Raw genomic sequence first — 16,118 nt, forward strand, 5'->3', positions numbered from 1 at the left:
GAGCTTTGCCCAATAAAGTGACCGATGTGACCCCAGTAGCTAATAACAAGTCACAGGTAATCTTGCCCAGAATTTGTTTGCTCTTCGTGACATAAACGATCACCTGACCACGGTTTGTTAGTTGGTGGCACCATTCCTTGAACTTTCTTACTTGTCTTCACCCTTTTTACTTCCTTCTGCCATCACCAATCCACACTTCCTAAAAATGCCCTAATCTGGTTAGTAAGCTGCAACCCGATTCCTTTTTCCCTCTCTTCCTCTGGGAAGAAAAAGTTTAGGAAAAATATATAACATTAATATTCTTTTGTCTTCTCTTTCCAGAAACCACTGTGAATGAAGATGATTTCTTGACGTTAGAGCTGTTACGCTGGTTTAAGGAACAATTCTTCAGTTGGGTGAACAGTCTCCCTTGTAGTCAATGTAAAGGGCAGACTGAGGCTAAAGAATCACTTTCCCCTTCTGCAGATGATCTGCGGTGGGGGGCAGGGCGGGTGGAGAATCATTTCTGCAATAAGTGTCAGTACATCAACAGGTTCCCAAGGTGGGTTTTACAGGCTGCTCATGGTTTTTTCCTCTCTTTTTTTGAATTTTCCCATCAAATTTTGCTCATCTCTAGTAGTGATGCATTTAACTTTAAAATGTTTTTCTTTTTTTGTGCAAAAGGCAAGGAGGGATGTCTATGTGCAAGGTTAGAGTGTAATAGAGATTTTTTGCAACCCTTTGGAGCTTCCATAACTACCAGAGAGTTCTTTCCATGTCACTGCAGGCATTAAATGACTCTCTCTAGTATAAGGTTTCCAGCAAAAAAAAAATCACCCATGAGTGACATGGAGGTAAAAGGGATATTGAGATTCACTGCCGGCACCCCTGGATTTCAGTTTTTTGGGCGTTCGGATTTATCTGGCAGGCAGCGGAAAATGTAACTGATGAAAGCTTAAAATAATTTTTCGTTGCTTTTAATTCTGTAAAGTGTTTAATAAATGATACAATTAAGTATATGTTATTACAATTCTTTTCTATGCGCAAATAAAGTAGTTAAAAAATATTGCGTCTTTTAACTATTTTAGATACAATGACCCAGGAAAGCTTTTGGAAACCAGACTTGGGCGGTGTGGAGAATGGGCTAACTGCTTTACCTTGTGCTGCAGGGCTTTAGGGCTGGAAGCAAGATATGTGTGGGACTCTACAGGTGAGCCGGAGCCTGAAGAACTCCCCAAGTCTTTATTTCGGTTTCTAAAATACATTGCAAACTCCATATTCAAGTGGTAGATATCAGGAATGGGGAAACAATAGTGTAAAGTTGTGTGACAAAGCTTAGAAATGATTTTCTGTGCTTACGGTTACTTGAAAGACTCTTTATAATGACTTTTAATAACTTGTTTCCTTTCATTGATTCATGGGTGCGATCTGACCCCTTGGGCTGCCACTAATTCCTGTATTTACTAGGTTAGTGGTATTTGTGCTTGACTACGCTTGGCTCTACTCCTTATATTTCTGTAACTATCAAAACTGGGTACAGATGATGAAAGATGGCTGCTGATTGGTCACTATGTGCCAGGAGATGCCCGGTTCCTGTGTCATTGATAGGAGCCACTCCCAGGGTCATTGTAATAAGGATTTAATCAAGTTATTTTAATATGGAAAACCTCCAGTAAAGATTTTAATTTGCCATATATTTAGCAAAATCTTTACCTTTTTTGTATTAAATGAGTGCATTCATGCCTGTATTTTTACACGTGTCTTGTTGTAATCCCCGGATAAAATATTTGAACATACCGTTATATAAGTGCATGTTTTCACGCCCTGCAGATCATGTCTGGACGGAGGTGTTCTCTTCATCTCAAAACAGATGGCTTCATTGTGACCCATGTGAGAATGCATGTGACAAGCCACTTTTGTATGAAGTCGGATGGGAGAAAAAGCTTTCATATATCATTGCATTCTCCAAAGATGAGGTATGTCCAACTGGCCATCAGTAACTTGGGTAATCTACATGTTAGTATCCATATATCTAGCTGTGGAAATCACACTTTAGCGGTTTTCAATCAACATATCAGCACCTAAAAAAAACAAAACATTTCTGGCGAAGAGTATTTTCCTCCATTCTTTTCTATATATATTTTATAACCGTAGATGACCATTCAAGGTTCTAAGGTATAACACTCCTACATAGTGTACCCTAATCTAGTTTAGTGTATCCCAGTGGTCTTTACAGTGTCCTCTAAATTCTGTGCATAGGTTGTAGATGTCACCTGGAGGTATTCATGTAAACATGAAGACGTCATCTCGAGGAGAAAAGATGTTCGAGAAAGTTGGTTAAGGGAAACTATTTCTGGCCTCAACAAGACGGTAAGGAAATATCGTCATTAAATAAGCATGTCTTATATTACGTGCGTTTACTTGACAGTGTTCTGGCTTTGCATACCCAGTTGAAGAAACAAATCTTTAATTTTAATCTTTCTACTCACTTGCATTCCCTCGCTGTAAGTCTGCAAACTGCACGTGCCCTGCATACTGATGACGAGTTCTCTCCACTATATCACCGAGTTTAGGAGTCCTGTCTAGGCATCAGCATGCAGCGCACGACCCGTTTGCGGGCTTACAGTGGGGAAATGCATGTGAGTGGAAAGCTAAACATTGCAGATTCGGGATCAGCGTCTTTTAAACTATATACTGATTATTGGAGTTTAGGGAGGTTTTCGGATAATTTATAAATTTAAAGAGACTCCTTAAATTTATAAATCATTATTCGTTCCTGGTTTTTGTGTTAAATTTTGTTGTTTTTTTTCATTATTATTATTGGTGTGCATGTGCATAAAAAAGAACACTAACAGCAATTTTTGGATCAAGTGACCAAATTATTATTATTGGGGCTGCATGCTTTTTTCCATTGGGCTTTGTGGCCCTTCCACTCACATTGAGCCAAACAGTATGTGGCAGTAAGCTGAAAATTGTTATAGATGTTGATGCTGGAAAGATCGATATCAACAGACGGGCTGTCGCACCGCTGTCGTCATTGCATTGGCCTTACAAGTTTTTTTTTTTTACATTTACTCGTCTACTTTCAGTTTGACGTTATCCAAAAGGTTCAACCCGTTTATTTCATTGTGTGACTCCATACTTATACATTCTAATGGCGTGGATTATTTTTGTCTATCAACTTTAGCGGCAACAGTCCTTGCCAGAACAAAGGAAGAAGGAGCTGCTTGGCAGGCTGATAGTGGAGATTGTGGAATTTATGTCTCCAAAGACACCTAAACCCGGTGAGCTTGGCGGTCGAGTATCGGGATCTCTAGCTTGGCGGTTGGCACGAGGAGAATCTAGTTTGCAGGTGATTACATTTAAGCTTTCCTGTAGTTGTCAGAAACTTTTATTTGGACACAGAATATAAGAAGAGAAACAGATATTCTGCATACGTTTTGGGATTTAATGATGTGAAAATATCACATTATAAAAATTAGCAAATTCATTGAAGGTTTCATTTTTTCGTAACATCCGTGAACAGCACACGGGAAGTTCGGAGCCGACTCCTGCGGTGAATCCGCTCATTTACACATTATACACATGCCCTGTAATTATTATTATTTAATTTTTTTTACAATATTTATTTTTATGGTGGGAAACGTTTTTTTAATTAAAAACCGAGAATGACCGCCCGTGATAGGTCCTTTTAAAGTCTAGTTGACAGGGATACAAAATATTTTCTTTTGGGTTGTCATGCAGCATGTTCCTAGAAACCAGTCTGTTTCAAATTACTGTAGTCTTCAGCTCAAAACGGAATTGGCACTGGATTGAAGACTGAGAAGGGGAGTATAGAGTCCTGACAGGGCTTCTCTCTTACTGCTGTATTTCTGCATTGTAAACAATACATGTAGGTAAATCTACAGAATGTAATTATTGTAATGCTTCTATTTCATTTCAGACCAAGAGTTTTGTCTTCGTACCCACTGAAAAAGAGAAAGCTGACAAGTGTTTCCATCTCCAGTACAGTGTTGTTGACGATCGCTATACAAGGGTCTCAAATAGCAATGAGGAGATCAGTGGCTGGGAAAACGGAGTCTGGATGATGGAGTCCATGTGTAGGAAAGTCGAGAATGACTGGAACATGGTAAATCTAGAATATAAACTTGTGATTTATTCTGTTTTGTATAAGCAGACGTTTAGTCTACGGTCTGTCATGATGTAATTTATTTATTTTTATATTTCTATGTTTAATAAAAATTACATTTTAGCCTTAAAGAGTAACTGCACTCTTTTTTATGACATATGCATTGTATTTGAAAATCAATAAATGTTATTAAATAGCTTTGTCAGCCAGTTTGTTTGTTTTTATTGTTAATCTATTTCAAGTTACCTGTTTGTTCTATTTCAGGTCCCCTCAAATTAGTCTTCCACCGTCTGTTGCTACGGCTATGTCGTCTTCAGCTCTAGGAATGCCCCAGGGAAGGGGGCTCACTTCAAATAGCCATATCGCCAGTTGTGTCACAGCTAGAACTGTGATCCTGGCATATGCCACCTGAACCACTGTTCTAGGTGGTCCACTACCCGTGATATGGCTCTTTGACGTAAGCTCCCTTCCCTGCAGCTGAAGACTACATAGACGTAGCAACAGACGATGGAGGACAAATTTGAGAAGCTCTGAAATAGAACAAACAGGTAACTCAAATAGATTTTTAACAAAAATCGGCTGATGAAACTATTTAATAAAGTTTAATAATTTTCTAGTACAATGCATATCTGTCATAAAAAGAGTGCAGTTACTCTTTAAAGGTTGGCTTCATCTGAGTATCAGAATCTGTACCTGTAAAATTTCTTCTTGCACAAGCTCCTCTATTCTTCCCTTAGAAGACACTGTTGTTCCTGCGGTCCTACCTGCACATGGGTATATCGTTCTCAATTGCCCCGAAAACCCAAGGATGTGTAGAGTTTTGCAAGAATGCAAATATGGCGGATATTTTCCGCTGTAAAATTTGTATGTACTACATTCGGAAATTGCTGAGTATTTGCCACGGATGTCATGCTGCTTTACATTGCAAAGGGTAAAATCTGCTGCAAATCCGCAATATATTAGGTATGCTGTGTGCTTTGAAAATCCACAGCATGCACTCATTCAGCAGTGGAGAAGTGTACTGTAAGGAAACCACATGGAAAATCCGCAAAATTTGTTACTTTGGAATGGGGCCTTTAAAATAGAGCTACACTTAAGAACGTTTTATCTCTGGCTTCTTCATCTTATTTGGAGATATATGATCTACATGTATATACACTTTATCCGGGACTTTAAAAAAAATATTTTCTAGGGCAGGGAATGCTATTAATTAAACTATCTGGTACTCACCCCTGAAATGCACTCCCGCCACTCCGGTCTCGGATGCTCCTGCAGCAGTCACATGCCGTTCATCCGTTACGTGCCGCGGCAGCCAATCATTGGTCTCAGAGGTGATGCTGCCATGAACGGCATGTGACCACTGAGGCCAGTGATTGGAGCCTCCAGGACCGGGGGGGAACAGAGCAACTGCGCTGGAGTAGGAGAGTTTTAGGGATGAGTACCAGATAATTTAATATTTTATAGCACTCCCTGCCCTAGAAAAGATTTTTAAAAGTCCCAGATAACCCCTTTAGCCCCTTCCTGCTCTCCGCAGTACAATTACGTCGGGCTGAGCGCGTCGTTCGCACTCATCTCAGTAATGGTACATTGAAGATTTAATAAAGTGCCATTTTTCCCTGGCGCGTGTATGAGCTGTGATAACACAGCTCAATCCCCAGAGACCAATTGCGATGGTCCTGTCTCGGTGATCGCCGCTATTGGTTAGTCAGTGACTACTGACCAATAGCGGCGATCTGGACATCAGATCCATATTTTTTGTTGGTCTCTGGGGGCTTTTTTTTTTCGTCTACATAAAACAAAAAAATATATATAAAAATTTAAAAAAAAGGACAAAAAAAAACAACAAAACTTTAGTTTAGTCGTTAGTTAGTTTAGTATTAGGGTAAGTTAGTGTCAGGGAACCGTCAAAAAGCGTAGTTAGGTATAGCATCAGGAATCCATCACCGTAGTTCGGTTTAGCATCAGGAATCCATCACCGTAGTTAGGTTTAGTGTAAGGGAGTCTCGGAATAATATAGTTAGGTTTACTTTCAGGGACTCGTCGACATAGTTAGGTTCAGCGTCAGGGAAGTTCACATAAAATCTAGTTAGGTTTAGTGTACCACTTGTTCTATAAAACAACACTTTTTGGCTAGTTTAGGTAGCATACTATTGCTTCAAGTTAATGAAGTATATATTTTTTAATTTATTTTTTTCAAGATTTCCATAGTTTTGTGGTTTAATTTTTTTTTGCCGTATACCCAATACCGATTTTTTTTTTTTTTTTTTTTTTTTATATATATATATATATATATATATATATTTTTTTTTTTTACACGTCTAAGCACAACATAAATAAATATGTCCAAACGGTCATTTACTGCCAAAGAGGAATATGTATTTTTTGCTTTCGACCCGGACTCGTCGGATGGTGAGACTTTTTTTTTTATTATTTGTTAACCTCCTCATCTAATGATGAAGAGGAGGGTCCCCCTAGGAACCACCCCAGGACCACCACCACAGTTGAAACCCCCGAGAGAAGTGACCCCATTTGAACCCCCAAACCAGACAATTATAAGCCCCAAATCCCCGTATACACGGGCAGCCCGGGGATCAAATTTAATACGGCAGGGCTCAGTGAGATGGACTTTTTCAAGTTCTATTTCACAGTTGAATTTATAGAGCTTATTGCGTCCCAGACAAATTAATATGCCCAACAGTATATTACCAAGAACCCCACATAATTTTATGCCCAATCCCACAGGTGGACCCCTATTGACACAGCAGAGTTGGGCAGGTTCTGTGGACTGCACTTGAACATGGGACTTCTGAAGAAGCCATCCAAAAGGGCCTACTGGAGCACAGACATCTTATATACCACACCCCGATGTACCACATGGCCATGTCCAGGATGCGTTATAAGGCAAGGCTTCGCACATTATGCTGATGAGCAGTGCCCAACCCGAGAGGACGACCAGTTTTGACCGTTTGAATAAACGGAGACCCCTGTTAGACAATTTCAGTGTCCGGTATGCCCAAGCATACACCCCCGAGAAGGGTATTTCTAATGACTAGTCCCTTATACATTTTAAAGGGAGGCTTAAATTCCGCCAGTATCTGCCGAGTAAGAGGGCAAGGTGTGAAGATGGATGAGAGTGCATCAGGGTATACTTACAAATTTAGGGTATATGAAAGGTAGGACACCAGTATTTAGCCCCCAGAATGCCCCCCCCCCCCCCCCCCCCCCCCCCCCCATTACTGGGAGTTAACGCAAAAATTGTGTGGGATTTGGTGCACCCACTTCTGGATCAGGGTTACCACCTCTACCTGGATATTTTTATACCAGCGTCCCACTCTTCAAGTGCCTTGCTTCCATAAGTACTGTGGCATGCGGCACTGCTAGAAAAAAATGAGAAGCCTCCCTAAGACACTGACACAGCAGGGATGAGAGTAGGCACAATCCAGCAGCAACATATTGTGTCAAGTACAGGAGAGATGCACCCATATATCAGTACGAGGTACCTGTACAGAGACCCCTAAACCACACTGCATCCTGGCCGACAATAGGTACATGGGAGGGGTGAGCTTGTTAGATCAAGTCCTGAAGCCCTACAGCGCCATGCGGAAATCAAAGTTGGCTGTACACATCATACAGATGGCATTGTACAATGCGTACGTGCTACATTGATTCACATGCCAGAAGAGAACTTCCCTGAAATTTCAAGAATGGTTATCAAGAACCTAATCTTTAGGTACCAGGAAGGACGGGCAACCAGAACTTCTGGAAGAGAGGCCACACGGATCGTACCAGGGCAACGCTTTCCAGGAGAAGTTTCCAAAACTGGCAAGAAGGGAAAGAGTCAAAATGGGTGCAGAGTCTGGCCAAAGAGGATGGACGCAATATACCAATACGATACATGTCCCAAAAAAAGTCTCTGTACGAAAGAGTGTTTTAAAACTCATCATACCTCCCTTGATTTTTAATTTACCCGAGTTTTATTTACCCTGATTCACAGCTTATCTCCCTCTTCCCTCCCTTCTGAGCCCTGCTATGTACCCAGGCAGCAGATAACAGTCACATGTGGAGTATTGCCATACCCGGAAGAACCCGCATTACAATTTATGGGGTGTATTTCTCCGGTGGCACATGCTGGGCACAATATATCGGTCACTAAAATGGCATATATATGTATAGAAAATTTCAAATCACACTCTGCATCATCTGCTGCGTGTTACCTTTTACACCATACCTGTGGGATCTAAATGCCCACTATACCTCTAGATGCTCACTACACCTTAAGGTTGTAGTTTTTAAAATGGGGTCACTTCCCGGGGGTTTCAGCTGTACTGGTACCTCGGGTTCTGCAAATGAGTCATGGCACAAGAAACCCAATCCAGCGCTTCTTTCCTTCTGAGCCCTCCCATGGGCCCAAACAGCAGTTTATCACCACAAATGGGATATTGCCACATCCAGGAGAAATTTGTGCAATAAAATAGGGTATTTTATCCCTTGTAAAAGTAGGACGGTTTTAGCAAAAACATATTATTGGAAAAAAATAATAATTTCACAGCCCAATTAAAATAAGTTCTATGAAAAAAACTGGGGTCAAAATGGTCACAACAACCAAAACAGATTCCTTGATTAGTGTAGTTTCTGAAATAGGGTCTTTATTGGGGGGGGGGGTTCTATATTTTGGCACCTCAACATCTCTTCAAACCTGGCATGGTGACTGAAATATATTCTAATAGAAAGAGAGGCCCCAAAATCCTCTAGGTGCTCCTTTGCTTCTGAGGCCTGTGTTTCCCACGTGTGGGATATTTCTAAAAACTACAGAATATAGGCAATAAATATTGTGTTTCTCTGGTAAATTTAATTTCTGCAAGAAAAATTAAGTTGGCAAATTTCACCTCCACACTGCTTTAATTCCTGTGAACCGCCTGAAGGGTTAGGAAACTTTCTAAATGCTGTTTTGATCACTTTGAGGGGTACAGTTTTTAAAATAGGGTGTGTCTGAATATATAGCCCCCTCAAAGACACTTCAGAACTAAACTGGTCTTTAGAGGAAAAAAAGGCTTTTAAAATTTTCTTAAATCTGAGAAATTGCTAATAAAGTTCTAAGCCTTGTAACATCCTAGAAATATAAAAGGACTTTCAAAAGACTATGCCAACATAAAGTAAGCGCATGGGAAATGTTAATTAGTAACAATGTTGTGTGGTATCACTATCGGTCTTAAAAGCAGATACATTTAAATTTAGAAAACTGCTAATTTTTGCAAATTTTCTCAAGTTTGCTATTTTTCCACAAATAAATACTGAATGTATCGACCAAATTTTACCACTAACATGAAGTACAATGTGTCACGAGAAAACAATCTAAAAATCCCTTGGATTAATAAAAGTTTTCCAAAGTTATTGCCACATAAACGGACACGTCAGATTTGAAAAATGGGGTCCGAGCCTTAAAGGGAATGTGTCGCAAATGAAAATATATATTTTTTCTCTCTCTTCTCCAAGGTGGGAAGTATTAAAAATAAAATACTAAATTAACATGTATTCCTGTGTTGGCTACCAGGAGGAGCACTTCCCAGTATTGCAGCAAGGTGAATCGGGCAAAGCAAACCAACTCACAGCTGTTGTAAGTGTGGGGGGAGAGACCCCCCCCCCCCCCTTCCCTATTTTTGGCTACAAGCCCGGAAGAGGTGTCTTCAAACTACCAAGCATTGTCTCCGTTTTTTAAGTGATTCTACAAATGGTAGCTGGCAGCAGCTATAGCGGACACCAAAAGGCTAAGAATGATGAAAGTCAAGAGGGAATACCCTGTGTTGAATGACTTTTCAGTTGACCGGTTCACACGGCGTGTATTTGACGAGTCTATTGGCACATTTTACACGGTGAAAAATGCGTCAACGCTTGATTAGGCTTCCCATTTACATCAATGGGAAAGCGAGCCGTTCGTACATACAAGGCGCTTTTTTTATGCAAGAGTTTTAAAAAAACACGTTGCAATAAAAAAGGCATTGGGTCAATTCTTTGGTGCGTAAAACACGCCAAATGTTCCCATAGTCAATAGGAGTCCTAATTATGCGGCAAAAACGCACACAAAATGCGTCAAAGAACACGCGATAAACATGTAAAAAATACCTGCATTTTAAAAAGCACTCCAAAGAAACAGTGTATTTGACATGTTTACAGTTTTTTTTTGTTTTTCATATTACTAAACTTTATTTTTTTGTTTTGCAAAAACTGCCAGAAAAACCGGACAAAAAAGTCCAGGCACTTCAAACTCTGCCTCGGAATTCTGTCTGCAAAAAAAACTCAGTGTGAACAGAGCCTGAGGGTGTATTCACACAGTGCGGTTTTCCCCACGCAGTAGAAAACCAAGTTTCACCGCAAATTTTTAAATCTGTTTTCAGCCGCACTGCAAAACCACACTGTGTGAATACACCCTGAGAATTTTTTTTTTTTATTGAAATAACTCCCCCACACAACCCCCGGTAACCATTTTATTTAAAAAAATAAAAAATCTACGATGTTGTCCAAATGGTCCTGCGGAACCCCCACCATTATTACCCCGGTAACCACCACCAACACCAGGGGTATCGGAAAGAGCCAGGTGCGATCCAGTACCAGACCATCCATAGTGATTGTTGTGTACTCGGGCGGCCGCAAGCTGGGAAGGGCCAAAACCGGTGGACCGTCCCACCCTGGTAATTGTAGGCTGTGGCTGCTTTATTGTATCTGGCTGGTTATGAAAATGGGGAGGACCCCACGTCATTTTCATCAATTATTTATTTTTGAAAAAAAGATGTGGCTGCTTTTCATAATCAGCCAGATACAATAAAGCCACAGCCTAACATTACCAGGATGAAAGGGCCACTGTTTTTGGCTCTTCCCAGCTTAATGATACCAACCTGCGGCCACGCCAATGCCCGACCATCACTACAGATGGTTGGGTACTAGATCATACCCGGCTGTTCCCGGTACCCCTGGTGGCTAACAATAAGCCCCGCCTTAGTAATGGATGCTACAAACTGACAACTGCCATTACTAAGGCGCTAGTAAAGTATTAAAAAAACAAAAAGGCATAAGAAAATATATTTTTATATTGAAATAAAAACTCCCCCCACAAGACCCTCGTTAACCATTTTATTTAAAAAAAAACAAAAAAAAAACAAAATCATCTCAGTTGTCCATCAAATCTATGATGTAGTTCAAATGGTCCAGCGGAACCTGCAAAACCCAAAAAATAACGTTAGTAATATGAAAAACAAAAAAATCTTATACTCCCCTACAGCAGACGTCTGTTTTCCCCCTGCACCACAAAACAAAATAGGTTAATTAACTAGTTTCTATTGTGATGCATGAGACCTAAAGATGTGCCAGAAATATTAATAGTTAGTAATAATTCTGTCACATCATGTGACTACTACCCCCCCCCCCCCAAATGCAGCCGCCCCTCAAACCCCCCCTCCAACACCACCCCCACACAGACTTTCCGCAACCCACCCGCACCACCACACAAACCCCCCCCCCCAAACATGCCGTCCCGTTCCGTCTGAGCTCTTCGTTGGAATGAGACCCTGACTGACACAAACTGAAACCAAAGGTTTCCGTTTCCATCACCATTGATTTCAACAGTGACTAATCCGATGCCAATGGTTTCCGTTTGTCTCAGTTGTGCAAGGGTTCCGTCGTTTTGACTGAATCAATAACGTAGTCGACTAGGCTATTAATTCCGTAAAAACTACGGAACCCTTGCGCACAACTGAGACAAACGGAAACAATTGGCATCGGATCCGTCACCATAGAAATCAACGGTGATGGAGACGGAAATCTTTGGTTTCCGTTTGAGTCAGTCAGGGTCCCGCTCCGTCGGAATGGGACCCTAGCGCAGATGTGAACGAAGCCTTAGATCTCGGGTTTATAGCCAGCTTCAAAGGGGTTGTACGAGATTAGAAAAAACATGTCTGCTTTCTATCAGGATCTGATATTACAGCTCCGTCACATTTAAAAGGAAGGTGTCATGATTTATTTATTTTTTTAATTATATGGCGATTAATAAAATAAACAAAAATTTATTAGTGTTGTCACGTTCTAATTTTTACTGTGTTCAAACTTTTACTTCTCTATGGGGGCTGCCATTTTTTTTTAATCTCTGTGTGTGTCGATTAACGACACATACAGAGATGGAATACGGCACATACATCCCCATAGAGAATGCGAACGGGAGCCGTTCCATTCTCAGAAGCGTACGCTGTCTGTGTGGGAACGGTGCATGCGCCGCTCCCACACAGACCAAAACTAAGCTCGTTCGCAGAGGGAAATCCGGTGGCATTTTCATGTGGACTGGAAGCCGCTGACGGACAGTCAGATGACGACTAACGACCGCGGCTTCCGGCCATACGTTCAGGCGCAAGGAATAGGAGCGTAGACCAGTGACGGCAGGTAATTTATATTCGTGTATGTGATGTGTGTATTATGTTAGTGTGATACGGTCTGCTGAGCCCTGTATCTAATCCTCCCTCCTACACGGTGAAGTCTCTCAGAAAATGGCAGCACACAGTGTAGGAGGTTTGAAGAGTCAAACCCTTCCTTCTCCTGGCACTAGCAAGAAGAAGGGAGGGGGGATTGTGTGAGGACACTAGAGGAGAGTGTGTCCACCCCAAATTTGCAGCATAAATCAATGAGGTTACTTTACCACAGTGACCATGCTGCAATTTTGGGAACTGCTCCCTCTAGTGCCCAGCACATGGAAATATTATAAATTAGAATCTAATTTATAATATTTCCTGACTTGTGAAAAAATTAAAACAGTGTAATCACTTAAATACTAATTGTTTAACTGAAAAAAATAAAATAAAAATTCTAGCGACACATGCCCTTTAAAGCAAAGGACAATAGTAGTTCTGTTTCTGGAGGAACGCAGACAAGTTTTTGTAATCCAACACAACCCTTTATCTCTGCAGTGTTATAGTTCATTTAAATTCATTATATTACAGATACCGATTCTTGTTTAATACTGGCCTCTAGGCCTGATTTACACGAGCGTGTGCATTTTGCGCACGCAAAAAACGTGGCGTTTTACGTGCGCAAAAGGCACTTAACAGCTCCGTGTGTCATCAGTGTATGATGCGTGGCTGCGTGATTTTCTCGCAGCCGCCATCATTATGACACTCCGTTTGGATGTTTGTAAACCGAAAAGCACGTGATGCTTTTCTGTTTACATTTAGAGTGACAGCTGTTGCGCGAATCACGCAGTTCAATGGGTGCGTGATGCGCGAACAGCGCACAAAGATAGGACATGTCGTGAGTTTTTTTCAGCGGACTCACGCTGAGCAAAACTCACGGACTGTCTGCATGCCCCCATAGACTAATGTAGGTGCGTACGACACGCGTGAAAAGTACGCGCGTCGCCCGCAAGTATATCACAGAGTTTTTTGCAAGCAGAAAAATCTGCCTCAAAATTCCGTCTGGAATGTAGTTTGCTGCTTTTTTCGCCCGCGGCCTTTGGGCGCAGTGGGCAAAAAACGCAGTGCAAAAATCTGCTTCTCATTGATGTCAATGGGAGGTCAGAGACAGAAACGCCCGAAGAATTTATTTTCTGCTCGCGGGGAAAAAAACTCCTCCGCCTCCAATTGAAATCAATGGGAGGCAATCTCGTCCGTTTTTTGCCGATGTTTCCGTGGCAAAAAAACTCCATGTGAACAGGGCCTAAAGCAAGGTTTGAAAAATGACCTAGTTTATGAGGGCCTCTGTTCACGAATCCTTATTTTATAGGTTAATTATATGTATTTTAATCTAAAAGTCATTTTAAAATGAAAATATGTAAATAATGAAAAACTATTGAATATAAATACCAGTTCTCTTTCCAGAATCGATAACTAAATATGTTTAATATTTTCTAGGTATATTTAGCACGCACAGAAGGTTCATCCTCCGCTAAAATTGGCTGGAAGTTTGAATGTGCATCAGTGGGATTGAGTGTTGAAAGTATAAGTGTGCGCACAAGTAGCCAGACCTTCAACAATGGCAAAATAGACTGGAAGTTACGCTATCTAGAAACACAAGCGGAGGTTAATTCCGGTAAGCTTGCATTAATCTTTATTATGACAATTATCAAAGTTTTAGAAGAGAAAAAAAATGCACCATAGCTCCTAGCCAAGCCTGAAAATATTAAAGTTCTTAGCTCTGGAGGACCATCAGTGTATAACAAGAACAATGGATTAATCCATTAATCTTGGTGGGTGGGTATAATTCTGTATTTCCTGCAGAGGATATAAGCCCTTATTCCCCTGCCCCCGAGCCAATCATTTTTATCTAAATTAAAGTATGGGTAAACTGATCTGGATGTGAAAATGGAGGAATTTAAATATCCTAAGTTGACCGAGGCTCTTTACATAGTAAAATTCAGCCTACCTTTAGCTGCCACTAGGGGGAGCTTAGAAGCTTACTACATACAGATTATTGAATCAAATTGGAGCTGTATAAATCTATATGCAGTGGGCTCCCCCGCCTGTGCTGTACTCCGCAGATGCAAGACACCGTTCCAGAGATACACCGCCACTGTCATCTTTCTATGTCCTGCCCTGGCACCTCTACCTGGTGGAGCTTAGGGCACCTTAGAGAGTGAGGCTTGCACTCTGAATTTGGTGTAATTCAGTTTTTTTAGTTTTGACCCAGAAAATTCCCTTTTTGAATATATTTTTCCTTGTGATGTATCTACAATGACTCAATACAAACTTGTCTTGTACTTGCAGATAAGAACCTCCATTCTTATCCAGAGTTTGTTAATGCATCAGAAGTAATATTGGAAGCCGATCTATGTGGTGGAGAAGGAAATACTGCGTGGCAACATACGCAACTGTTTCGAGAGAGCCTAAGTGCGACTGAATGCTCTTTGGAAATTATTATAATTCTTAAAGAACTTTAGAAATCGGTCTTAATTTTTTTTTAACCTTTTAAGTATAGTTTGTTTGATATGAAAAGATGTCTCTTTTGGAATCCAGACATGTGATTTGGAGATTACAGCTTTTACCTTTGCTGTTGTACAGTTTTCCCTGAGGTTCACATATAAGGACACACTGGCTCTTCAGAACGCTGGTTTACTTCTGGATCGGAGTTTCCAGGATATAAAACTTTGAAAGGTGATAATGCGTTTTAAAAAAACCCCATTGGACATTATGATGTTTTATTAAAATTCTTTATATAGGAAACCATATCTGTAGCTTGATAGAGAAGGAAGCATAGGGCGCTGACAGGTGTGGCATTTTACATGCAAAGTGGCAACAGATTTTCGGGTATGGTAACACATACTGCTTTATGTGCAATTTTTATGCTGGGACCTCTCCTCACAGTAAATACATGTTTTCCGCATGACATAACCATCATGAAGCATCTATTCTCAGAACTCAACATTGAGCAGTTAGGATTTGTTCACATCTGCGTTGTATCAGTTGAAATAAAAAATAGACAGACTGACTGATGCCAGACTGAATGCAACAGAAGGTAAAATATGTTTGTTTGTGACAGATCAGTTTACCGGATCCGTCCAAAAAAAAATAAAGACTTCTTTCCGTTTGTCATCAGTAAGGCCCCATGCACACGAGCGTCAAAATTGTCTGTAATTGCGAACCATAATGCAGTCCGCAATTACTGACCCATTCAGTTCTATTGGCCGCAGACACCTTTCCGTATCGCTACGGATGGGTGTCCGTACCGTAGAAATGTTCTGAGAGTTATGGAACATGCCCATTCTTTTGCATGGGACCGTGTGCATGGGGCCTTATACTCGATTTTTAAGTCTCCGGTTTTATCTTTGCATCTTTCTTGCTTTCATTTTTAGACTGCGCATGTGCAGAAAAAAAACAAATGATCCATTAAACGTAATGCATAACTGATCCAAACGGATGGCATATCCGTTTGAAGTCAATGGATGACGGAAACAATGTTAAAAAAAAACCCAGAAGGGTCCTTTCCGTCAGGTTTCCGACGGAAACAATAGCACAGCAGAATTATTGCTTCAGTCAAAAAA

At 40.8% G+C, this 16,118-nt stretch overlaps 1 protein-coding gene across 1 annotated transcript in view; it reads left to right on the plus strand.

Moving 5' to 3' along the window:
* The window catches only part of NGLY1 (N-glycanase 1), a 22,585-nt gene extending 6,701 nt beyond the window's left edge, over window positions 1-15,884 (plus strand). The window contains exons 5-12 of the mRNA XM_075827184.1: window positions 322-541; window positions 1,068-1,189; window positions 1,810-1,955; window positions 2,239-2,349; window positions 3,167-3,331; window positions 3,923-4,108; window positions 13,993-14,170; window positions 14,845-15,884. Coding sequence (XP_075683299.1) covers window positions 322-541; window positions 1,068-1,189; window positions 1,810-1,955; window positions 2,239-2,349; window positions 3,167-3,331; window positions 3,923-4,108; window positions 13,993-14,170; window positions 14,845-15,017 — 1,301 coding nt within the window. The 3' untranslated portion in view covers window positions 15,018-15,884. The remainder of the gene's footprint in view (window positions 1-321; window positions 542-1,067; window positions 1,190-1,809; window positions 1,956-2,238; window positions 2,350-3,166; window positions 3,332-3,922; window positions 4,109-13,992; window positions 14,171-14,844) is intronic.
* Window positions 15,885-16,118: the final 234 nt, after the last annotated feature.

The sequence above is a fragment of the Rhinoderma darwinii genome, chromosome 5, assembly GCF_050947455.1.
Source record: "Rhinoderma darwinii isolate aRhiDar2 chromosome 5, aRhiDar2.hap1, whole genome shotgun sequence".
NCBI classification, from domain to species: Eukaryota; Metazoa; Chordata; class Amphibia; order Anura; family Rhinodermatidae; genus Rhinoderma; species Rhinoderma darwinii.